The sequence below is a fragment of the Saccopteryx leptura genome, chromosome 8 (assembly GCF_036850995.1).
Source record: "Saccopteryx leptura isolate mSacLep1 chromosome 8, mSacLep1_pri_phased_curated, whole genome shotgun sequence".
Taxonomy (NCBI): Eukaryota; Metazoa; Chordata; class Mammalia; order Chiroptera; family Emballonuridae; genus Saccopteryx; species Saccopteryx leptura.
The window spans coordinates 28,790,645-28,815,604 of record NC_089510.1 but is presented as its reverse complement, the minus strand read 5'-3'; the positions used below and the strand labels follow the sequence as shown (position 1 = coordinate 28,815,604).

Here is a 24,960-nt window from a genome sequence, read left to right as displayed (position 1 = left end):
ATTTGCATATCTACCTCTCACCCCAAAACAAATTGAACTCCTGTTCCCCCAGACTAACTTCCCTAATACTGAGGAGAGATTGCAGGATAAAATGCTAATGTGAAGGAGACCAGTTATGAGTTGCCTCAAAGGAGGGAGGGCTAGCCATGGATGGTGACTGTGGCAATGGACACGGAAGCAGCAAGCAAGGGCTACTTCAGAAGAGGAAAAGGCCCCTTCTTCCTAACCAAAGGAGGGGCTAAACGACTTGAAAGACATAGAAGTGACTGACTTAGATTTGGGGGTATAGGATGGGGAGCAGGGGGAATTGGAAAACAGCATAAATGACGGTGCCTACGAGTAGAAGGAAAGCTGGGAGGAGAAGCTGTTTCAGAGATGATAAATGTTTTCAGTGTTTGAGTTTGAAATGATGTCAAGACATAGAGAAAGATGTCTTGCAGGCAACTGGAGATGCTGGAATAGCTAGCTCTTCTGGAGTAAACATAGAAATCTGACCAGTACCAGCCTGCAAATGGTGATTAAAGCTGTAAGACATGGCTGGCAGTATCATTGACTAGGCTTCAGAGATCCATTTAGTTTGGCAGTTCTGTTCTTTGTCCACTTTTAAAATGTCAGATGAAAGGGGCCGTGGAAACAGAAAGGCAGAGCTGCCACGACGGAAGGGCAGGCAGTGGGGTGGCGTGGAAGACTGTATAAACTCAGTCCTGCAGCCTCTCCTTTTCTTGCCCCTCACTCCCTCTACGCTCCAGTGATGACAAGGTCCCAAGAATGAGGTGATCTGCCCTAGGCATTAACAAATTAGTTGCCGAGGCAGAACTGGAACCCAGTAACTAGTTTTGGTTTTTTTATTCTGCCTGCAAAGTTCTTAAGAAAAGCTCAAAAATATGGTTTTCCTTTGTATTACCTTTGCCTTCTTTAGAAGTGACCCTTCTGCCGGTCAGCAGCCACTCGGCATGTGATACACAGGGCACCCACAGGTTCTTGGGCTTGATGGCCCTAAAGAATGACTCAAGATCTTCCCGCTGCAGAGCCTGGTGCTGGTAGTCTGTTAAAGCTGCAAACTCCCCGTAATTTCTATGTATGTATAAAATTTTAAAGTACAAATCTTAAAATAGAACCATATTAGTAATTAATATTTTGCCATATTTGCTGTATCTCTACAGAAGCACTTATTTTCTTTTTGCTGACCATTCTCAAGTCAGACATGGATATACTTCACTCCTAGATATTTCCTGTATCGCCTCAGAGTAAACACGTTGTCCGGCATATTTACAATACCTTTACCACAAATTCATTAAAGCATCAACTATCCAGTTCACATTTAAATGTCTCTCTTGTCCTAAAATGTTTTTAGTCTTCTTTTAAAAACGAATATAATTCAATTCAATATAATCTATTTCAGAGCACTGAGAACAATCATTTTTGTTTTATAATTTTTGATCTCCAAACTTGACCAAAGCACAAACAAAACACAAAAGTCAAGAAGCAGTCCTGACTAGTAGGTGGAAACGGAAATTTTCTAAAACAATAGTACCAAATAGATTTTGAACTGCTGAAGAGACTGAGTTTGAACCCTCGGTTTCTCTCCCCCACCCCCCGCTTTACGTAGATCCCTCTGACGTCTAGAGTACCTACACCAACCTGGAAAACTCCACCCCAGTCCAAGCAACCTGTCAATAGTCCCAGGCAGTCAAACCAGGCTATTACCCCGAGTCATACACACAACTTCCCAGCAGCAGCAGGTTCAGTCCTTTCGCCCAGAGTCGGAGAGGCCGTGGTTAACTATTTACCAGACAGCACCCTAATTGAGGTCGCCCCCTTTGTCCCTTCGCCTTTCAGCATTCCTCTCGGAAGTGCTGTAATCAGCCACTCGACCTTGGACTCTCCTCGCAACCACCAGGGAGCGTCTGATTGGTGATCAGAGCCCGGAGGCGGGAGTGGGGCGGAGCCCCGGGCGCCTCGCCCCGCCCCCTCGGCCCCGCCCCGCTGCGTCCAGAGGCCTCCGCTCAGCAGGCGCGCGCAGGGTACTCCCAGGAAGACCATGGCCAGTAAGTAGCGCGGCGGGTCGAGCTCCCGCTGGGCCGTAGGCTCCCGGTGCGCCGCCGGCGGGGGTGTCCCCGCACCGTCCGCAGCCTTCCCCGACCCAGTGTCCGCGGAGCCCGAGGCCTGGGCGAGCGCGGCGGGGAGGCGGTGGTAGATGAGTTCGGGAGCCACCTAAATTCAGTGCGCGGGAGGGCGGGTGTCCGTGTCCAATGCGATTTCCACCCGTTCCGGCTACATTGTCCGTCAAGCCTTCTGTGATTAGCGTATATGAGACTGCTGTAAGTGCGAGCTCTGCCCTGGGGAATCCTTGGGGACTGTTAGGTTTTGCACGAGAAGCGGGACTGTCAAGCGAGGTTGTTTGCACACTTGGAACCTAGAAGTTTATTTTTGAACTTGACTTTTTGAAAAAGCATTGGCCTGAATGTTTTGTGCCTGGGGCCCTTTCACTAGATACTGAAGCACGTGTTTTCTTTGATTTGGGCTGTGTGGCAAGGGGACTGGATCGTTTGCTCCACCTTGCCCCCACCCCCACCTCGCGCCCCCACACCCCCCCCTGAAGAATGCCCTCCTCTCCCTAGCAGAAAACTGGGCAAGTGGTTTCTGCATCTGGACGTTGAACTTTCAGGTTGGGTATTACATGTTAGTTACACATCCCCATCCTGGATCAGCCCCAGGGGTGAGTTTGCCCCCAGGTCTGTGCCAGATTCTTCCACTTGAGGCAGCCGAGTGCTGTGGACTCACAGTGTGGAGATGTGGATTATTACAGTCTTGGCTCAGTCAGTACCTTCCCCTGTGTGGGGCAGCTGTGTTAGGCTTGCTCCCTGCAAGCACTTTGCTTTATTAGAGCGTGAGCACGTGTGTATGACCTATATAAGGCTCTGGGTGCTTTCACAGGAGAAAGGGGAGGGGAAGAGGGAGGGGGAGGGAAAAGAGAAGGAGGGAGGAGAGGGGAAGGGAGGGGGAGAGGGGAAGGGAGGGGGAGGGGAAGAGGGAGGGGGGAAGAGGGGGAGGGAAAAGAGAAGGAGGGAGGAGAGGGGAAGGGAGGGGGAGGGAGGGAGAGAGAGGGAGGGAGGGAGGAGAGGGGGAGGGAAAGAAGTAAGGGACTGTATGTGAGCAATGCCTACCCGCCACTGTGAGGGGCCATTTTGCTGTTTGTTTGCCTGGGAGGCAGTTTCCCCTGCCTGTGTGCTTGTCGGCCATTGTGAGACTTTATTAAACGGAATGGCCCAATGCCTTTCAGCTCCGCAATTTTTTTACAGTCTGTCCAAATCTGCTGTGAACCTGCCTGGCCATAGCCACTGGCATTACACCTGGCAAGCCCAGAGTTTTGAACCGGCGACCTCAGCATTCCAGGTTGTCTCTCAATCCACTGCGCCACCACAGGCCAGGCATTTCTGCTAATTCTTAAAGTTCTGCAGAGCTTTGGCCCTGGCCGGTTGGCTCAGCGGTGGAGCGTCGGCCTGGCGTGCGGGGGACCTGGGTTCGATTCCCGGCCAGGGCACATAGGAGAAGTGCCCATTTGCTTCTCCAGCCCCCCCTCCTTCCTCTCTGTCTCTCTCTTCCCCTCTCGCAGCCAAGGCTCCATTGGAGCAAAGATGGCCCCGGGCGGTGGGGATGGCTCCTTGGCCTCTGCCCCAGGCGCTAGAGTGGCTCTGGTCCCGGCAGAGCGACACCCCGGAGGGGCAGAGCATCGCCCCCTGGTGGGCAGAGCGTTGCCCCTGGTGGGCGTGCCGGGTGGATCCCGGTCGGGCACATGCGAGACTCTGTCTGACTGTCTCTCCCCGTTTCCAGCTTCAGAAGAATACAAAAAAAACACACACACACAAAAAAAATAAAAAAATAAAGTTCTGCAGAGCTTTGTAAGTTGTGAGGTGCTTTGGATCCTTTAATGCAGCCTCCCAAAGACCATGATCAAAACTGTGTATCATTCAGGGTCCATGTGGGACACAGAAACCACACCAGTCACTTGAACAGGGAAATTTTTTTTTAAGTGAGAGGAGGGGAGATAGAGACTCCCACATGCACCCTGACTGGGGTCCACCGAGCAACCCCTGTCTGTGGCCGATGCTCAGACCAACTGAGCTATCTTCAGCGCCCGGGGTCAACACTAGAACCAATTGAGCCACTGGCTACCAGGCGGAAAGAGGGAGAAAGGCAGGAGAGGAGCAGATGGTCACTTCTCATGTGTGCCCTGACTAGGGATCAACCTGGGACATCTGCATGCCGGGCCAATGCTCTGTCCACTGAGCCAACCGGCCAGGGCCCAGGGAAAATTTTATATAAAGAATTATTAACCAGTAAAAGGTGATTACTGTAAAAGCTGAAAGAGAACTCTAAGGAATTAGAAAAAGCAAATGTAGGGTAGCTACTACCTCAGGGAAGGAGGAAGTCCAACCTCCTTGCCCTAAGGCTGACAACAGATCTCGTTGGCAGAGCGGGCTACATAATTTGTGGGATGCAGTCCCCAATAAAAACGTTGAGCCGCTTGTTTAGATAGCAGAAAACACAGTCCCAGCTTTTCCTTCCAGTGTCTTAACATCTCATGATGTTTTTTATTTTCTACTTAATGTTGTCCTTCGGGCCTAGGGATACTCATGCCGTAAGGGCAGACCCTCACCGGTGCCCACGCGCCCTGCCTGGGACTGGACCATCTGCAGCTCGCTGGCTGCCACATTGCCTGTGAGGCCGGTGACCGAGGCCAGGCAGGTTCACAGTGGATTCGGGCAGACGGTAGAGGAAGTGCGGAGCTGGAAAGCGTCGGCCGTTACCTGTTTCTGAGGCTTGCAGAGATCCTCAAGCGAATAAGTAAAGGAAAACAGCTTTTTGCAGTGGAGGGCAAGGGATCAGGAACACTGTTCCTCACAGCAGCAGCTGAGGGAATCAGGGAACTGCCCCTCGCGGCGGTGGGAGGGTGACCTGGGAGAATTGCCACTGACGTAGAGCACCCGTAGCTTCTCATAGACACACATGGCTTTCTGCTAGGTGCTCACGCACTAAGTGTACAAAGTGCATGCAGCTGGGAAACCAGCGAGCAAGCTAACACAGCTGTTTTCCCTACAGTCCTATACACTGTGATGTGTTTAGCAGTATATGTGACCTCTTTCCATTAATGCCAGTGGCACCCCACCAGTTGTGACAATCAGAAATGTGCCCAGACGTTGCCAGATGTTCTGGGAGGCAAAATTGACCTGGGTTGAGAACTGCTGGTGTGATTCCACGGTCACCTCTTCTGACAACTGTTTTCTCTTCATCCTCAGCTTTCCGCTTGGCCCTCATTCAACTTCAGGTTTCATCCATCAAGTCAGATAACCTTGCGCGAGCTTGTAGCCTTGTCCGGAAGGCAGCCACACAAGGAGCAAAAATAGTTTCTCTGCCGGTGAGTATGGAGGCATCCACCCACCCCTCTCTGGAAACCGGGCCTAGCAGCATTGTGTCTGTTAGCTCTGGAGTTTTACTCTAGTGTCCTAGGTACGGCAGAATTCTCGGGGGTCCAGGATTGTTCTCTGTTTGTCTGGAACAGGGGTCCCCAAACTTTTTACACAGGGGACCAGTTCACTGTCCCTCAGACCGTTGCAGGGCCGCCACATACAGTGCTCCTCTCACTGACCACCAATGAAAGAGGTGCCCCTTCTGGAAGTGTGGCGGGGGCCGGATAAATGGTCTCAGGGGGCCGCATGTGGCCCGCGGGCCGTAGTTTGGGGAAGCCTGGTCTGGAAGATGACCCCAGTAGGGACCTTTGTGATAACATGTGCCAGAGTGGTTATAGGTCTTTAACTGGTGGATCCCCTGCTCTGCTCAGAATCCTAGCAGGCTGAAGGACGTACTTAAAGCTCACGTACTCTGTACCTCAGCAAACAGATAGCCAAGACCAGGCAGTTTCACAGTGGATTTGGGCAGATGGTAGAGGAACGGCGGAGCTGGGAAGTGTTGGGCCATTACTGTTTCATAGTTTCACCATGCCGGACCAGCCGACGGGTAAACTGCTTCTCTCCGCAGCAGGGGAACGAACAGCGAAGTGGCTCCTCACAGTGGCGGGCAGGCGATCTGCAGCCGTGCGACGAGCACACGTCGCCTTAGATAGACGACACACACGTGGCTCTGCCGCCTGCTCACACTGATCAGGGAAAATACAAGCGAGTAAGCCTAACACAGCTGTTCTCCCAACACTTGGATACTTGTCTTGTTTCCTTGTATAATTCTTTGCAGGACTAGGATGTATTGATTTTTAGAGCTAAGCCTCCAGCATTTAAAAAAAAAAATTGTTAAAAATGGAAAACTGTTAGAGTTAGGAAGCCTGCGATATCTTCGTAGATGTAGTGGCCTGTAGTAAGCCAGGAGGACTCGGCAGCTTTTTCCTGGGTGATTTCTTCTAAAACGGAACCAGCTGAAGCTTGCACCATGTTTCTCTGTTAGCAAGTAGGAGGAGGTTAGTTAGCTCCAGAGAAGGATTGTGCACGCGGCAGGACTGCATCTCCTGGTTCTTCCCCTGGCAGAGGCCTGCTGGGTCAGTGGGGGACCACTGACCAGTTAATCCTGTCTTGATTAGCTCTGCAGTCTGCACCAGTCATGGGACTCACCTGTCCTTGTGCCCTAAGCAGGGTTTCTTGTTGGTTTATGTTGCTGGAGATCAGAGTCCAAAGACCAGAGTGAAAGCACTTGAATTCTGCATGTGCCCCTCTAACTAACGTGTGTCTTTATAAGCTGGAGATCCTCGGGTTTGAGTCTCCTAGCACCGGGTGGTACACAGGCAGTCTCAGTGAATGCAAAATGAATGAATTAACTAGTCCCATCGTTTTTCTTTCTTTTTTTTAATTAAAAAGAATTCTTTATTTTAGAGAGAGAGAGAAACATTGATTTGTTCCACTTATTTATGCATTCATTGGTTGATTCTTGCAAGTGCCCTGACTGGGATCAAACCACACAACCTTGGCATGTCGAGATGATGTTCTAACCTGCTGAGCTGCCCGGCAGGGTTGCTTTCTTTTTTTTTTTTTTTTTTCTGTATTTTTCTGAAGCTGGAAACGGGGAGAGACAGTCAGACAGACTCCCGCATGCGCCCGACCGAGATCCACCCGGCACGCCCACCAGGGGGCGACGCTCTGCCCACCAGGGGGCGATGCTCTGCCCCTCCGGGGGCGTCACTCTGTCGTGACCAGAGCCACTCCAGCGCCTGGGGCAGAGGCCGAGGAGCCATCCCCAGCACCCGGGCCATCTTTGCTCCAGTGGAGCCTCGCTGCAGGAAGAGAGACAGAGAGGAAGGAGAGGGGGAGGGGTGTTGAAGCAGATGGGCACTTCTCCTGTGTGCCCTGGCCGGGAATTGAACCCAGGACTTCTGCACACCAGGCCGACACTCTACCACTGAGCCAACCGGCCAGGGCCAGGGTTGCTTTCTTTTATCACAGAGAGAAGTTCTACAGGATCTGAATGATCGTGCTGGAAGGGAGCTTAGAAACAGTTCATTTTACAGATGAGGGAAATGTCTTAACTTCTGTGGCTTTCAAAGTTTCTCAATTTTTTCAAGTGCAGGCTTTATTGCTTACATAGTTAATATAATTTGGAGCCTGTGGAGTCATCCTGACAGCCACAGTCCTGTGAGCAAGCCCAGCTGTGGTGGGGTCTGGAGCCCTGGGAACGGGCAGGTCGCCTGCAGACTTCCAGGAGGGGCCGCTCCGGCCTTCTGCCGAGGTGACCAGGAGCTGGTTGCACACACGTGACTTGTCTCCCCTGAGCCCCACCTGAGCCAGCTGCTCAGTCCTGCCTGTGGTTTCAGCTCTGTAATCTCTGGAAATCAGTGTTTCCTTTCTTTTCCTATCAGCTGTGTTTTACAGAGCTAGAAGCAGCAGAACTTTAAAATGAGTTGGGTGTTTTAATGTCTTTTTTTTTTCTGCCAACATTATTCTAGGAATGCTTTAATTCTCCATATGGAACAAACTATTTCCCTGAATATGCAGAGAAAATTCCTGGGGAATCCACACAGAAGCTGTCTGAAGTAGCAAAGGAGTGCAGCATCTATCTCATTGGAGGTAATTTCCTACCCTCAGCATATAAGGGCCTAAACACAAAAACGTATGAATAATTTTATCATTACATATAAACCATGTCATATGAATTTGTCCTTGAAAAGGATGAATTATGTAGTAAAGTGGAGAGATCTTCCAGACACTGTTAAGTGGAAAAGAGCAATTTCGGTATGATATGAGCAGGTACACCCACTCAGATTAATCCCCCACACAAAAGGTCATTGACTTTTTTTTTTCCTAAGAGAGAGAGAGAGAGAGAGACACGCACACAGACAGGCAAGCAGGCAGGCAGGGAGAGAGTTGAGAAGCATCAACTTGTAGCTGCATCACTTTAGTTGTTCATTGATTGCTTTCTCATATGTGCCTTGAGCAGGGGGCTCCAGCCGAGCCAGTGACCCCTTGCTCAAGCCAGTGACCTTGGGGCTCAAGCCAGTGACCATGGGATCATGTTGATGGTTTCATGCTCAAGCTGGCAACGCTGGGGTTTCAAACCTGGGTCTTCAGCATCCCAGGTCGACGCTCTATATCCACTGTGCCACCAGTCAGGTGAAAAGATCATTGATTTTTGTATGCAGTTACGTATGTAAGACATAGTCAGTATTGTAGGACACACACCAAACTGATAACGATGATTTTCCCTGGAGAAGGAGTGGGAGTAAAGAGGCAGGTGGAGATGCAGAAAGAAAAGCCATATCTAAATGTCTTCATTATATATACTAACACAGGGTTAAGAAATTTTTTTTCTTAAAAAAATACATCAAGGTAGCTTAATATGGTTTTGAAATACATATTAAAGTGTTCTATTTGCTTAAATTAAAAAAAAAAATCAACCTTGGCCGGGTGGCTCGGTTGATTAGAGCTTCATCCTGAAGCATAGGGGTTGTTGGTTCAGTCCCCACTCAGAGCACATACAGCAGCAGATTGATGTTCCTGTCTCTCTCTCCTTTCTTCTCTTAAGCATTTTTAAATTAAAAACATTTTTAAAAATCAGTACAGTAAAACTTTAACACAGCAAACAATTATTTCTGTATTGTACTGTATTAAGAATTAGAAATGAATAAGAGGTGGAGAAAAGGCAAATCAAGAAGAGACAGAACTGGGAACTATGTTCAGTGATGTAAAGACTAGTGGCTTACATTCCCTTTTTTTTTTTTTTTTTATTGAGAGACAAGAAGGCAAAGAGACTCCCATGTGTGCCGTGACCCAGATTCATCTGGCAAGCCCTTACGGGGGTGGGGATGCTCTGTCCATCTGGGACCACTGCTCTGTTGCTTGGCAACTGAGCTATTTTTAGCGCCTGAGACAAGGCCAGGTAGCCATCCTCAGTGCCAGGGGCCAACTTGCTCAAACCATTTGAGCCATGGCTACAGGAAGAGAAAAGAAAGATTGAGAGAGAGAGAGAAGGAGGAGGGGGGAGGGGTAGATAAGCAGATGGTTACTTTTCCTATGTGCCCTGACCAAGAATCGAACCTGGGACTTTCACGTGCCAGGCCGATGCTCTACCGCTGAGCCAACTGGCCAGGGCCTTATATCTGTTCTTGAAGCCTATTTGGATGCAGTTTTGTTGCAGGAGGGCTTGGTGAATTTAAGTTGAGCAACAGTGAATTCCCTATGTTGCTTCAATGTTTCGGATCAAATGTTGCTCAAGATCAAAGCTGAATTCAGAAATCCTTTTGGATATTTTTGAAACCTGTCTTTATCATCTGACCTAATTATAGTTCATCTACACTCTGCAGTTTATCTTTGAATGTATCTTTGAAAGATTATATTCAAGAAGGAAAACAACTGATTTAATGACCCTTAGGGGAAAGTAAACTTTATTCTTGGACCCAAGTGACAGTTTATCAAGCCTTTGTCCAGTTCCAAAAGAATGCTTTATTTAGAATGTTTTCTGTGCCTGAGTGTTTCTTCTCTCAATGAAAGGTTCCATTCCTGAAGAGGATTCTGGGAAATTATATAACACATGTGCTGTGTTTGGGCCTGACGGAGCTTTACTGGTAAAGCACAGAAAGGTGAGTAGGGAATGTGGCAAGACTGACTGACTCTTGAGAATTTATTGTGAAGTCCCCACATTGTATTGTACACACAGTAGGCATTTTGACTGGTTGGCACAAGTGGCTATTCTTGGCTTTTGTCATTTTATATAAATTTTAGATTTGGTCCGTCAATTTTAGCAAAGGAAAAACCTGCAGGAATGTTCATTAGGATTGCATTGAATATATAGAATTTGCTTTGGAGAGAGTTGACGTCTTTGCTGTAGTAAATGCATATACATTTAGAACTGTTAAGTTGTCCTGGTAAGTTGATCTTTTTATTGTTATGAAATGTCTGGTTTTTTTCCTTGTAATACTCTTTGTCTTGAAGTTTATTTTATCTCTGATAATACTAGATAATACTATAGCCACTCTTCTTATATTTAATGTTTGTATGGTGCATCTTTTCTTAAATCTTTTATTTTCAACCTATGTGTATTTTTTTTTTTTTTTTGTATTTTTCTGAAGCTGGAAACGGGAAGAGACAGTCAGACAGACTCCCACATGCGCCTGACCGGGATCCACCCGGCACGCCCACCAAGGGGCGACGCTCTGCCCACCAGGGGGCGATGCTCTGCCCCTCTGGGGCATCGCTCTGTCGCGACCAGAGCCACTCTAGCGCCTGGGGCAGAAGCCAAGGAGCCATCCCCAAGCGCCCGGGCCATCTTTGCTCCAATGGAGCCTCGGCTACGGTTGGGAAGAGAGAGACAGAGAGGAAGGAGAGGGGGAGGGGTGGAGAAGCAGATGGGCGCCTCTCCTGTGTGCCCTGGCCGGGAATTGAACCCAGGACTTCTGCACGCCAGGCCAACACTCTACCACTGAGCCAACCGGCCAGGGCCCTATGTGTATTTTTATATTTAAAATTTGTAGAGAGCTTATTGTTGGATTTTGCTTTTTTATTCATTCTGACAATCTCTACCTTTTAACTGGAATGGTTTCTCCATTTATAGTTAATGTAATTTCTGATATGGTTGAATTTATGAAATTCCTAGTTCTCTCCCATATTTATACTATAGTTGACACACATAGTGTATCTACATACATTGTAAATTCCACAAAACTTTTTTTTTTGTATTTTTCTGAATTGGAAACAGGGAAGCAGTCAGACAGACTCTTTCATGCGCCCGACTGGGATCCACCTGGCATGCCCACCAGGGGGCGATGCTCTGCCCATCCAGGGCGTTGCTCTGTTGCAACCAGAGCCATTCTAGCGCCTGAGGCAGAGGCCACAGAGCCATCCTCAGTGCCCGGGCCAACTTTGCTCCAATGGAGCCTTGGCTGCGGGAGGGGAAGAGAGAGTCAGAGAGGAAGGAGAGGGGGAGGGGTGGAGAAGCAGATGGGCGCTTCTCCTGTGTGCCCTGGCTGGGAATCGAACCCAGGACTCCTGCACGCCAGGCTGACACTCTACCACTGAGCTAACCGGCCAGGGCCCACAAAACATTTTTAAAGTAGCATGTATTTTAAAGAAATGAAGAAAAGCCCTGGCTGGATAGCTCAAGTTGATAGTGTTGGCCCAAGCACAAAGGTTGCCAGTTCAGTCCTGGTCAGGGCACATACAGGAACAGATTGATGTTCCTCCCTCTCTCCCTCCCTTTCTCCCTCCCTCTCTCCCTCCCTCCACACCTTCCTCCCTCTCTCATTCTCTCCCCCCTCTTTTCCCTTTCTCCCCCTATCTCTCTCACTATAATCAATAAATAAAAATTAAAAAAAATTTTTTTTAAAGTGAAGAGAAACAGTTTTTTTATATTTACTCAAATCTTTACCATTTCTAGTATTTTTCTTTTCTTTCCTGAAGATCCTAATTCTATCTGATATTTTTACCTTCAAACAGAAAGACCTCCTTTATCTTTTCTGTAGTGAGGATTTGCTAGCTATGAATGTTCTTAGTTTTTGTTCATGAACGTATCTGTGGGGACCCTAATAGTGAAGACCAGGAAGTGAGCTCTGGTTAACATGAGAAACTGCAGAAGCAAGTCTGAATCCCACGACTTTCTGGGCTGCCTGCCCTAGCTCCAGCTCCCACACACACTCAGGCTCCCTGACTTCGCTCTGGTTCCCAGGCATTTCTAGGTCAGCAGCCAGAAGACTGTTTGGCTGTAGGCTAGCTAGCTAGCTCAGCAAGTTAACATCACCACACTAATGTAACAGTTGATGTAACGCTGGTACTGTGCCACTATTGTATCCACCCGCGCCTGTGCTGCTAGAATGGGAACAGCAGCGGCAGGGGTGAAGCAGCAATTAGGCATTGAAGCACATGCCTCCTTCCTCCAGTTCCCTGTGCGTTCTTCACCTTAGGGATCTCACTGACTGAGTCATCCCTTGCAGAGTAGGTGTGCTCTGACAAAATCGTTAGTTTGCCTCGATTCCTGACAGATTTTTGGTGGATTAGCATTCTGTTTCCCCCCTGCAGTTTGAGATGTTATTCAGTTATCTTCCAACCTCTTTTTTTTTTTTTTTTATAAGAAGTCAGTGGTAATTTGTATTCTTGTTCCCTGTAATTTTTTTTTTTTTAAAGAGAGACAGACAGACAGATAGAAGGGACAGACAGGAAGGGAGAGAGATGAGAGGCATCTGTTCTTCATTGTGGCACCTTAGTTGTTCATTGATGGCTTTCTCATATGTGCCTTGACTGGGGGCTACAGCAGAGTGAGTGACCCCTTGCCCAAGCCAGCGACCATGGGGTCATGTCTGTGATCTCACACTCAAGCCAGCGACTCCATAGCCGGCAACCTTGGGGTCTCAAACCTGGGTCCTCAGCAGCCCAGGCTGACGCTCTCTGTCCACTGTGCCGCCGTCTAGTCACGCCTCCCTGTAATTTGTTTTCATCTACCTGCCTTCAAGATTTTTTTTGTGATCTTTAGTTGTTAATACTTTGTCTATGTTGTATGCGCCTAGGTGGTTTTCTTTGTCTTGCTTTGTGCTTCTGGAAGCTGTACATCTAAGTCTTATCACCATATGTGGAAATTTTGGGAGTATTATTTTGTTAAATATTTTTCTGTCCCATTCTCTTTTTATAGGATCCCAGTTGTGGATACTATTCCTCCAAACTGGGTTACCAAGGCTCTGGATCTTTATTTTTCCAATCTTTTTTCTCTGTCTTCAAATTGGACAATTTCCACTGATTCACCTTCAAGTTCACTGAGTCTTTTGGAATCTCCAATCTCTTATAAGCCAATCTAGTAAAAAAATGTTTAATTTCAGATACTTTTCAGATCTAAAATTTTCATTTGGTTCTCTTTTATAGCTTATATTTCTCTACTGATATTTTTTATTCATTAAGTGCATATTTTTCCTTGTCCCCTTGAGCTTAGTTTCAGTACTACTTTAAAGTCTTGGGTAATTATCACGTCTGGGTCATGGTGGGGTCTGCTTCACTGATTGCCTTTGGTTTATAGGTTAAAAAACCGTATTTTCTTGTTTCTTTGTGTGTCTAGTAATTTTGGATTGTCTGTTAGACCTCATATTCTTGAGATACTGTACTAGCTTCTATTATATTTCCCTGAAAAATGTTGAACTTCTTTTGGTTTTGGTTTTGTAAGTAGTTGGCTCTACTCAAACACCGACTTCCTTTCGCTTTGTGAGGTGGGCGGCAACATCAGCTGCTCTGTTCTTTCTGAAGTTGGGTAGCTGGGCTGCTTGGAGTCTGCTCCACACATCGTTCATTCAGGGGTTAGCCAGAGATTTGGGCAGATTTACATGTAGAATCTAGAAGCTCTTCCTCTTTGGCTGTATCCTTTTCAAAAGTTCCCTTCTCATTCTCCAGCTGCTGCGAAACTTTGCCTTCTGGTTCTCCTCAGGCCAGAATGATTGTGGCTAGTTTTCCCACTACTCTTCACAACCCGAGCTTGCTTCCAACCAAAGGCAGTCAACATGGGAAGTGCACCCAGTGCTAGTCCCTTCCTCCAGTGGTTGACTTTCCTTCAGTCTTCTCCTGATTTTGATAATTCTCCAGTGCTTTTAAGTACTTGTGATTTTATTGTGTCCAGAATGCATAGTTACTTGTGAGGAAGCTAATAGGTCTGATGGGAGCCACTTTGCCATTACGGGAAGAGGAGCTAGCATTGAGCTGTGAGCTCCATTCTTTGAAGAGTGTACACACACACACACACACACACACACACACACACACATGCACACACACACGTACAATACGGCATATGTCTCTCCATTTATTTAGGCTTTTAAAATTTTCAAATTATTTTATTTTTATACTTTTTTGGGTATAGTCTTAAATATTACTTGCTAGATTTCTTCTTCATGAGTGGTTTTTTGATGCACTTTTGTTTTGTTTTTGATAGTATATATAGAAGTACAACTAATTATAAAAATACTGACTTTGTACATACATAGGAACCTTGCTAAAGTCACTCATTAATTTTCTTTTCTTTTTTTTTTTTTTTTAAGATTCTAGCCTGACCTGTGGTGGCGCAGTGGATAAAGTGTCAACCTGGAAACACCGAGGTTGCCGGTTCAAAACCCTGGGCTTGCCTGGTCACGGCACATATGGGAGTTGATGCTTCCTGCTCCTCCCCCTTCTCTCTCTCTCTCTCCCCTCTCTATAATGAATAAATAAAATCTTTAAAAAAAAAAAAGATTCTATTTATTGATTTTACAGAGAGAGGTGGTTGGGGGAGGCGGGAAGAGAAGTAGTTGCTTATAATGTGTGCCTTGGCGAAGCATGCCCAGGGTTTCGAACTGGCGACCTCAGCATTCCAGGTGGGTGCTCTATCCACTGCGCCACCACAGGTCAGGCTCATTAATTCTAGTAATTGATCTGTAGGTTTCCTTTGTAGTTTCTAGCTACACGATGATATCATCTGAAAATTATGACATTTTAATTTTTTTCTTTTTAATCCTTTCACTTTTTATTCTTTTGCCTTGCTGCTTTGTTCAGGACCTCTGGTCGAGGGTTGGATAGCAAGTGTCCTTGTTTTGTTCCTGATATTAATAGGAGAAGGCTTTTAATATGACAGCATTACATACAATGCTTCTTTAGTATTTTTGTAGGTACACTTTATCAGATTAAGGAAATTCTCTTCCTAGAAGAGTGGGGTTTTTTTCTTTTAAAAATAAGAATAGATGTAGAAGTTTACCAAATGCTCATTATGCACCTCTTTTTCTTTTCTTTTTTCAGAGAGAGAGAGAAAGGGATAGATAGGGACAGACAGGAATGGAGAGAGATGAGAAGCATCATTCATCAGTTTTTCGTTGCAACACCTTAGTAGTTCATTGATTGCTTTCTCATATGTGCCTTGACCGCGGGCCTTCAGCAGACTGAGTAACCCCTTGCTCAAGCCAGAGAACTTGGGTCCAAACTGGTGAGCTTTTGCTCAAACCAGATGAGCCTGCGCTCAAGCTGGTGATCTCGGGGTCTTGAACCTGGGTCCTTCCGCATCCCAGTCCGATGCTCTATCCACTGCGCCACTGCCTGGTCAGGCTCGTTATGCACCTCTTAAGATGCTCATATGACTTTTTTATTTTATTAGTGTGATAAATCAGAATCCAATTTGAAAGTTATTCTTTTTATAAAGTGCTGCATTTGGTTTGTAAAATTTTATCAATTTTATCACGTATCTGCTCCCACCTCTTCTTCCAATGTGTCCGTTTGATTCTGATTCTGAGGAGTATTCATCTATATGGGGTAGAAAAGCAACACATTGCTTCCCTTAGAAACCTAGACACGGATTTGTACATCCCCTAGGAAAGAAGCCATAAAGCCTACAATATCATTTTCCCATTTTCTGTGTTAGAATTCATTCTGACAAAGTGTCCGATTGTGGGGGAGGTTGTGGGCATATTGGGGGTGCTGTTTTTACAGTTGACCGTAGTCACCCCCTCTATTGGCCATGGAAAGATGCTTGTTTTTATTGCCATGAACCCCACTGGAAGAGAGGTAACCAAAGCCCTTATTTGTGATGCAGCTCCATCTGTTTGACATTGACGTTCCTGGGAAAATTACATTTCAAGAATCTAAAACACTGAGTCCTGGTGATAGTTTCTCCACGTTTGAGACTCGTACGTACCAGCTAAGTGCATCTCTTGTAGCAGTAGAAGGGGATCACTGTTACTCTTTTCTCTTATATCCTTCCCTCACTTCTTTCTGTAACCTGACTGAAGACCAGACGGGAGGAGGGCCGGCCATGTCGGAGATCTGGGCAGCGCGGGCTGCGTGGGGAACGAAGGGTTTGAGACAGGGGAGGGGTGCAAAGCGTTTTACAACTGGTTCTCTGCCCACATGACCATTTTAAGTATAAAAAACAATATATGTAAAGGTATTTTATTATTTCATGCACTTAATGCTTAAATAAGAACAATAGAAGAGGTACACAAAACTAGATTGTTATAAGAAAGAGTTTTAAAATGTTAATAAAAAAACAGTAAATTATACCTGACCAAAAAACAATAAAACTGTCATTTAAGATGTTTCCAAGTGCGTCTTGATTGGCATCCTCACTTGCAATTTTTTTCATATATGGACGGAACAAGCATCACTACAGGTGCTTAGAATCCGCTGTTGCTCCGATGAACGTTAAAAAAGAATAAGGAATGTACATTTGTGATTTCCACATTGGGTGGCTGCCCAGGCGCCCACCTTAGAACTCTGATGACAAGTGACATTTTAATAACCGGTTCGCTGAACTTGGCAAAAAATTAGGTATCGATTCTGCCAAACTGGTGTGAAGCGGCTGAATCCCACGAGTGGTTTCAGATGAGTCTGCTCTTCCCTTTGGTCACGGCCTCCTATTAGTCCGACAGCTTCCAGCGTGTGCCCGTAGGCTGTGAGTGAACACCTCTCACTTCGATCAAAAGCATTCAGTTAGGATGACTTTCTCATCTCTGCTGATGTCAGTGACATCTTTATGAGGTGAAGTCTCTTTATGAGGTGAAGTCCATGCAGGAATAAGCTAAATTATTTCCATCCGTGGGCCCCGTGTTACTGGAGCCCCATCGGTGTTTCGTGATCCTTAGATCAGGAGGCCTCGCCCTGCCACACCAAGCTGCAGGGTAACTTTTCATTTGTGCATTTTCTGTTTGTGAACAGCGTACTGCAAAGTGGGCCTGGGCATCTGCTACGACATCCGCTTTGCAGAGCTTGCCCAGATCTACGCACAGAGAGGTGAGGCGCACGGGGACGGTGCTGCGTGGGTGCGCGGAGGTTGCGTCGGGCCGGCCTTTGGGGGTGCGGGGAGCCCTTAGCCGGGAACACTGGAGGAGAGCCCCTCATCTCTCCGCCCCTGCCCGGCTCCTCACTCTTGCTGCGTGTGGACACTGGTTTTTCAGAGGTTGTGACTTAACGCACCGTGCAGCTAAGGCAGGGACCAGACTCGGAAACATCTGCTCTACCCTTCACGCCCTCCCTGCCACTGTATTTGGAAAGAGTCACTCGGAGCCCTGTAGAAATAAAGACATGGTCTGTGCCCTCGTGGGTTTCAGTGCTCGGCAGTCCGAGATGTTGGATGCAATAGAAAGGTAGTCAAGGACATTTTGGTCCAGAGGAGAGGTGTCCTATCATCCAAGAAGAGCACCAAACCAAGTCAGAAGATCTGGGTTCTGGGGACAACTCTTCTGTGTAATTGGCATGATACTTTGGGTAAACTAGACATTTAATTTCTAGCCCAGTGTCGATCTCAGTTTTTCATAGGGATGGGGTGAGGATTATGGAGAGAAAATGTATTAAAGCATCTTGTATGGTACTCAACAAATAGTATTAGCCTCCCTCCTAGACTGCTGGAACGACTCTGATTCTGAGTCAGCTGTCACTTAGTAGAGTTGAAGTGGATGCGGGCGGTTGGCCTGCCTGCTCAGCGCCAGACGGAGGCGCAGGGGCTCTGGGGTGGCAGTCTCCGTAGAGGCTGGTCCGTGAGCATCGAAACACCCTCTCCGCCCCTCAGTTCAGTTGAAAAGCATTACATACTATGGTCCCTGGCCATGCCGAGCTGCCCAGGTGGTGCTGAGAGAGAGATGGGTGACACAGTTCACCACGTTTTATTTTTTCATTTATTGATTTGAGAGAGAGAAGACAGGGACAGACAGGGAGGGAGAGAGAGAAAACAGAAACATCGATCTGTTCCTGTATGTACCCTGACCAGGGATCAAACCTGCAACCTCTGTGCTTACCACTTTTTTTTTTTTAATGAAGTCACGTGGTTTTGGTTATCCCACTTCTCTCATGCGTCTGTGTGTCTGTCATGTGAGTGTGTCTGAAGAAATTCAGAGCTCTAACTGAATGCTGCTAATGCTGTCTGACTTGACTGACGTGTTTTTATGCCTGGGACGGGTGGGGTTTGGTCCCCACTGGGTAAGGGACAAGCAGAGGGCTGGAGGGTGGCTGCCCCTTTGCACCGACTCCTCAGCCTCTCTCCCAGGCTGCCAGCTGCTGGTGTACCCCGGAGCTTTCAATCTGACGACTGGACCGGCTCACTGGGAGTTGCTTCAGCGAGCCCGGTAAGAGCATATCCGACCCACTGTGGGGCATCTCAGTCAGTGTTCCTTGTGGGAGAGGTTTCCGTTTGGTGGAAGTACCAGCCTTCCTCTTATGGGCGGCGCCTGTGAGTCAGAATGCCGCGGCATCCAGACGCATTTTGAAAAGATGAATCTTTTCATCTTTCAGCTCGAAGGGAAGACTTCTGCTGGGACCCTTCTCTTCCGAGGCCACAGCACCAGTCTCAGATTTTTGGGACTGTGCCGTCTGCATTTCCGAGGGTATTTGGTGCATCAAGTAGGCAGTGGTTGCACCTACTGTGATTAGATATGGGCTGGTGTCTTTGGGACAGTTGCCAGCCACTTGTACAGAGACGGGAGACCCGCAAAGTGTATGTGATCAGAGCCCAGAAGCCAGGGAGAAGCAGGGGTTATTGTAGCCTGAGAGCCCCGGGGCAGACTTGTGGTCTTGACACAGCCAACTCCGTGCTGTTCAGACTGGGGTCTTATCCCCACTCCTCCTTCCACAGCAGCCTGCCGGTCCCGGGGCTGCTCGGCCAAGAACCCGGTGATAAGCCCCGTAACCTAATTGTCTAACCGGCAAATCGCGGGCATCGCGTGGTTATCTGTGGTGTGTCGCAGTTGCTGTTTCCTTAGTCCCTTTGGGCTGAGGAGTGAGGGGCAGATAGCAGAGGTGGAGGTAGCGTGGAGGGAAAAGGAGTATGACTGCGTGTGCGTGAGGTGCTCGGCACGCCGTGGAGTCCTGGTCAGAGAGGATGCTTTTCTTGATTGCATGGTTTTTTTTTAACGAGGTACAATATATTTACAGATAAGTGCAGTGATTTTAAGTCCACAGGTCAGTGAGTGTTTACATACGTAACACCCACAACCAAGATCAGCATCTAGAGCATTGCCAATCCCTAGAATGCTCCCTTTCGCTCCTTCCCAACCAGTACCCTCCTCGTCCACAAGTGGCCGCTGTTCTCCCTTCTAGAGACGATGAGAACTTTTACTGGAGGGGGCTGTAGAGTGTTTGGCTGGTGGCATGGTAGACGATGGAGGACGAGGTATGTGACACCGTGACTATTAACAAATGAAGTCTTGTAGAAAGCAGGGATAGTCTGGGCGAGACTGGCATGGCCTGGCATGACTGTTGACTGAGCCCAGAGAGCTCCCAGATGAGGTGGCTTCATGTCCCCAGGTTGCCACCTGAAGTTCTGATCTAACCTGAGATGATGGGACTACCACCGTTGGCACGGAAGTGCCATCAGCCGCGCAAGGTATATTGCCCCACCAAGGCCAGCCCCTCGTCTCCGGCCACCGTGGCTTGCGTTAACCAGAGAAGCTCTTACTGGTTGGCTCAGGCCAGGGTCTCCCAATGTCGATGCCAGCTGTCGTGGCAGCAGCGTTTTGGACTAGAATCTAGTCACTAGATAATCCCTTGCGGTGGGGGCTGTCCTGTGCGTGGCGGCCGTTTCGCAGCATCCCTGGCCTCCACCCACTAGATGGCAGTGGCGTCCCTCTAGTTGTGAGAATCAGACCATTCTCCAGACACTGGCAGATGTCTGGCCAAAATTGCCCCAATCAGAACTGGCTTGAGTAATAAGATAATTTTCAAAGAGAGGGTTCCATGGCTTTGAGAGTTTCCTCCCACATAAGCTAGCCTGTTCTGTCCTAGTTGTTAAGAGAAGGATTGGTACACTGAGGAAAATGTCTCAGATCTGTAGTGTGTGATTTACTGTTTTCTGTCCATTGACTACAGGGCTGTTGATAACCAGGTGTATGTCGCCACGGCATCTCCTGCCCGAGATGACAAGGCCTCCTATGTTGCCTGGGGACACAGCACTGTTGTGAATCCTTGGTGAGTTGCCTCAGCAGGGACAGGTTCACTAGGAGCTCAAGAGATGGCACTTGAGCAGGCGGGTTGTCCGAGCCACGCCTGGCTGCCTGCCCAGCACCACGCCCCCGCATGCCTGCCGGGTCTCGGCCTCGCTCTCTGAGTGAAGCTTCCACTTGAAAACCATCTGGGAGAGAAATGGTCCCGCTCTCCTGACGGAGTGTCTGGCCTTCGTCCTCCTCTGCGTTTCTGTTGTCTGGCAGACTTGGGTCCCGTGGGGAAGCAAGGCAGCAGTGGTGGGTGGTGGTTTCGGTGAAACAGGCTCCCAGACTCTTGGCCTTTGGTGAAAGTTTAGACTGGGTGAGTGGGCCTAGGGCAGGAAGGAAGTACGGGGTGAGGATTTCGCTCCCTGAATCGTCAGAGAAGGGCGGGGGTGGGTTCAGTTAAGGGGAACTGGGAATTGGTCCTCTGTGAGAGGGAAAAGCATTGTATTCCTCGGCGAGGCCAGCATGGAAGCCTGCCCCTGCACGCGTACTCACACACTCATGCACACACTCATGCACACGCTCATACACACGCTCATACACACGCTCATGCACACACTCTGCCGAGCACTTCCACACACACGGACTCAGTCCCAACTCCAGGGACTCATCCTCTGTTAAGTCCAGTTTATTGAGGGTAGAATTGAAGTTCCCAAGCTCAATTGGCTGCAACTGGTGTTTGGACCAGGATTTTGATACCAGGCTTCTTCTCATTTCTCTGTACGGTTACACATACACAGAGACAGAGACGTATTTCTGTGATTTCTGGATAGATACACCAGTAACAAGGCTGAGAAGGGTTGTTAATCTCTGTCCCAAAGGTTCTCTCTCCTGACCTCATGGGACCCACAGGTTCAAGTGTGTGGTAGGGAAGGTGTTGAGGATCTGACCAGCGTGCCTCCTGCTGTTAGGATTCGGGGGCACTGGACAACTGGGAGAATTAAGTCCGCTTGAGGATTTTCTCAGACGTGATTCAAGTTCCTCTGCCCAGCTGTTCCTGGCAACTGCGTCCGGGTGCCCCTGCTTCCCCGAACTCTAGTTCTGGTGAGCTCTGGTGCCGATCAGGCCGGCGGCTTCGGACACTTAGTAGCCGCCGAAATTCCTTTTCAGAATTCCACCTGTAGGATTTGGGGACCTTCTGACTTATATTGGCTTGTGTTCCTGGGGTTAACAGAGATCTTTGAATGCCAGGGCAAATGGGGAAGAAATAGAAAAGGATTCAGTAAAATGGCATTAATAATTGTGTTTGTAGTTCATTTGTGCCAAAAATCTGTTTGTGTCCCTCTGGTAAATGAAGCCAGTTACGTCTGATTGTTGTGTCAGATTGCTTTGTTCGTGCTGTGGAGAGATGGCATTTCACCAGCTACATGCTTGAAGCCGTCTGGGGCCAGGAGACTCGGCCCTGCAAATGGTTTTCCAGATGAGCCTTTCCCGGGTTTCTGAAGTAGGGGTGCTGTTTCCAGGCGGGGGGGGCTCCCGCCAGGGCGTGGTTTCCTCACCCTTCTCCCCAGACCCCACAGGTTGAAACCTTCCCTTCTAACACCGGAGGCCATTAATGACCGTAGAACTCCTGTGATGGAACAGGACTGGAGGTGCACGCAGGTCTGGGCCGGGCCTCGCTGTTCCAGCTTGGGGAGCAGCTGGGGGGTGTGGGCGGCAGCGCAGGAGGCCCGTCCAGGGTTTGTGTCGGCGATCCTCGGGGGGTGTGGGCGGCAGCGCGGGAGGCCCGTCCAGGTCGGTGTCGGCGATCCTCGGGGGGTGTGGGCGGCAGCGCAGGAGGCCCGTCCAGGGTTTGTGTCGGCGTGCATTCAGGGGGACAGGGTGGCACCTGCTGGGCACAGGTGGCTCTGTTCCCAGGTGTTTGTATCATAGAATAAGAAATGAGGAGTTTGCAGTTTAGAAAACATACTCCAGCCTGACCAGGTGGTGACGTAGTGGATAGAGCGTGGGACTGGGATGCAGAGGACCCGGGTTTGAAACCCTGAGGTTGCCAGCTTGAGCGCAGGCTCATCTGGTTTGAACAAGGCTCGCCAATTTGAGCCCAAGGTCGCTGGCTCGAGCAAGGGGTCACTCTGTCTGCTGAAGGCCCACGGTCAAGGCACATATGAGAAAGCAATCAATGAACAACTAAGGTGCCGCAATGAAGAATTGATGCTTCTCATTTCTCTCCCTTCCTGTCTGTCCCTCTCTCTGTCTCTGTCACACAAAAAAACCAAAACCAAAACACAAAAACATACTCCATAATTTTCTAAGTCCTAACAGAGCTCTTATGTCCACTTTATAATGGAGATTACAAATGACTGAGCCCAAGGCCACACAGCCTCTTCAGTGGTAGGACAGGAGTTTACACCCGTACTTTCTGGTTTTAGGTCTCAGATTCCTTCCCCTTTGGCCTGTTGGACAGGGAGGAAAACCAGAGTGTGGTCTTGAATGTCAGCAGGCGTCCGCGAATCCACTCAGTGTCCCTGAATCTCTTTCAGGGGCGAGGTCCTTGCCAAAGCCGGCACCGAGGAGACGGTCGTGTATTCGGACATAGGTAAGGTCTGCGCAGCGCAGGGTGGGTTCTGGTGTCCCCAGTGCTCCGAGCTAGAGCCCCGGGCGCCGTAGCTAGAGCAGTTCTCTCACCTGGGTCTCACCTGGAGGGGTTCCTTGGTCCCAGAGGTCCCCAAACTTTTTACACAGGGGGCCAGTTCACTGTCCCTCAGACCGTTGGAGGGCCGCCACATACAGTGCTCCTCTCACTGACCACCAATGAAAGAGGTGCCCCTTCCGGAAGTGCAGCGGGGGCCAGATAAATGGCCTCAGGGGGCCGCAGTTTGGGGACACCTGGTTTGTCCCCACCACCGCTCACAAACAGAAACACAAACACACTCTGTTTATCCTTGGTTCTTGGGGGCTGTAGTTCAGCTTGAGTTCTTCTGTTTGGTTTGAAGTGACTCCAGGGGCCGTGCCAGGTCCTCAGTACCTCTAGCTAAGCCCTATATTACTGAGTTATTTGCGGAGACTCTGGTGGTTTTTATACTGTTTGGGGAAAAGTCCCTTTGCTTAGTGGAGAGTTACATCTTATTAATAGCAAACTTTCCTGTTTTTGCAGACCTGAGGAAGATGGCTGAAATACGCCAGCAAATTCCCATTAATAGCCAGAAGCGATGGGACCTCTACGCTGTGGAGGCCAAGAAGCCTTAAGGTGGATGTGTCCAGCGTGTCACGAAGCAGGAAGACCCGTTTCTGCAGTATTGTTGATTTCCTGCTGAATTCTTTTATAGCATTTTTTTTTTTTTAATTTCAGTGTTTTCCCTCCCTGGGAACTGTGTTAAGATGGAGGAGCTTCAGCACACGGTCCTCTCCACAGTGTGTGAAACGGAAGGGACCCGGGCTGGCACTGGGGCCGAGAGGGTCGGCTCTGAGCCTGACTCCACACTTCCCTGCCTCAAAGAAGTTGGGAAAAGTAGCGTATTTGGGTATTCTGGCGGTTGATTCACCTGATAGAGATATTTCCGTGTCATAAACCTTTTATCTCCTTGCTGGAGTGGGAATCCGTTATGTAGGAAACTGGTGTGTGGTTTTTCCAGCAGTCCCTTCAGGTGGCGCTCCTGGCCCGGAGCCGCTGTGGGAAGCCAGGCAAGGACGCTTGGTGTTTGCCGGAGGAGCCTTTGGCGGGAGCCGGAGAGCCAGCCCAGACCCTCTGGTCTCGGGAAAGACGTGTCAGCAGCGAGCCCCGTGGGAGAGTGGCAGTGGCAGCTCGAGTATGTCTGCAGGAGAGGTTTTCTTGTCGGGAGTAGTGTCTGAAAGGCTCTTTCTGTTTCTCTCCCTAGTAATACTTTCTAAATTGACAAAGGCACGTTTTTAGCCTAGTGGTTCTCAGAATTTACAATTCAAAATGAAGGATTTCAGTGAGCTGTTGTTTAAGTATGCCATAGCTAGCAGTGGGCAGGTGAATGTTTAACAACCAGCTGTCCAAGAACAGGCCCTGATTCTGTAGTAATATTTGCTGATTTCTTGCACCATGGTTAAGTTCCATCTGTCAGTGTGACACCTGTCCGCACACGGTTGGGAATAGATGTGCACCGTGTGACACGTGCACATCCACGAAACCCCTTTGATCAGGGCAGGGAACATACCCATCCCCCCAGAGGGTCCTGTGCTCTATTCCGTAATGCCTCTAGCCAGCCCTCCTGTTCCCAGGCGATCACTGATGGGCGTTGTAACTGGAGATTAGTTTGACTCTTCTAGAATTATGTAAAAAAGGACTTATACCATATACGGACTTTTTATTTGTCTCTCACTCATCATCATCTGGAGTCAGTTATCCATGTGTGTGCATCAGTAATCCGTTCCCTTTTATTGCTAAGTAGCAGTCCATTGTATGCATATACCATCATTTCTCTCCCTGCTGGTGAGCATTGGACTTTCCAGTTTTTGTCTTATGACAAATAAAGCTTCTTGTACAAGTTGTTTATTTCTCTTGAGTTATATATCTAGAAGTAGAATGAAATGGTAAGAGTATACATGTATTTCACTGCCAAACTTTTTTTTATAGCAAGAGAGAATGGGACAGATAG

At 48.5% G+C, this 24,960-nt stretch overlaps 1 protein-coding gene across 1 annotated transcript; it reads left to right on the top strand.

Moving 5' to 3' along the window:
- Window positions 1–1,958: 1,958 nt before the first annotated feature.
- NIT2 (nitrilase family member 2) lies at window positions 1,959–24,851 on the top strand. The gene is made up of 10 exons (XM_066347798.1): window positions 1,959–2,048; window positions 5,301–5,419; window positions 7,946–8,066; window positions 9,987–10,075; window positions 16,018–16,111; window positions 17,139–17,213; window positions 18,463–18,541; window positions 20,280–20,378; window positions 22,879–22,934; window positions 23,493–24,851. The coding sequence occupies exons 1-10, from the start codon at window positions 2,042–2,044 to the stop codon at window positions 23,582–23,584; spliced, it is 831 nt and encodes a 276-aa protein (XP_066203895.1). The 5' UTR covers window positions 1,959–2,041; the 3' UTR covers window positions 23,585–24,851.
- Window positions 24,852–24,960: the final 109 nt, after the last annotated feature.